This window comes from Penaeus monodon, chromosome 33 (assembly GCF_015228065.2).
Source record: "Penaeus monodon isolate SGIC_2016 chromosome 33, NSTDA_Pmon_1, whole genome shotgun sequence".
Lineage (NCBI taxonomy): Eukaryota > Metazoa > Arthropoda > Malacostraca > Decapoda > Penaeidae > Penaeus > Penaeus monodon.
In genome coordinates, this window is record NC_051418.1 from 31,278,525 (window position 1) to 31,279,191 (window position 667).

Consider the following 667-nt stretch of genomic DNA (forward strand, 5'->3'; position numbering starts at 1 on the left):
TGCCAAACAGGACATGCTCATGCCGCCAATACCCACCTGGATCTGTACAGGTGATCGTTTCTTTGCGGAGAACAGGTTTTATTTCTGCAACGACAACCACACAGAACTGCGTAACAATGGCTCGCAGGATCGCCGGACATTGAGTGCTGTACTATACTATTATGTAAGGCATTAATCAATATATGTAGACAAATGACACTCAGAAGAGCACATGGAGCCCAAACTGATTATGACACACAGTATATCAATCGGAAATACCCCACATGAATCACATGAAGCATTTAACATCGTCTACATCTCAAGGACCATTTATCTTCCAATACACTCATAGCTACAAATATATATATAATATAAAGAAACTTACGATTTCTGAACAATCAAGAGAAAATCACCATTATGCCATATCATATGGGAAAATGCCGTTCGTCATCTAAAGGATTAAGTAGTTAATTTATTAGTCTGAACTGAATCACCACAGCAAAGTTGTGAAGTCTCCTTACCTAGTTTCATGAAATTACTGTGACGCAAATACTGTACAGAGTGTAATACCTCTTTAAGGATCCACTGCTGCAGTGTAATGGCAAACCCATTTGAACAGCAATAATATCATTAAAATAACAGATTTAAATATATATAGTATTCACTCACTTCAAAACAAAATCAGGCT

General features: G+C 37.2%; 1 protein-coding gene across 1 annotated transcript in view; it reads right to left on the reverse strand.

The window, feature by feature from the left end:
• Positions 1–667, reverse strand: part of LOC119594380 (C-Jun-amino-terminal kinase-interacting protein 4-like) — a gene marked incomplete in the record, with an annotated part of 97,279 nt that overhangs the window by 19,437 nt on the left and 77,175 nt on the right. The window contains 1 exon segment of the mRNA XM_037943442.1: positions 37–84. Within this exon segment, the coding sequence (XP_037799370.1) occupies positions 37–84 (48 nt within the window).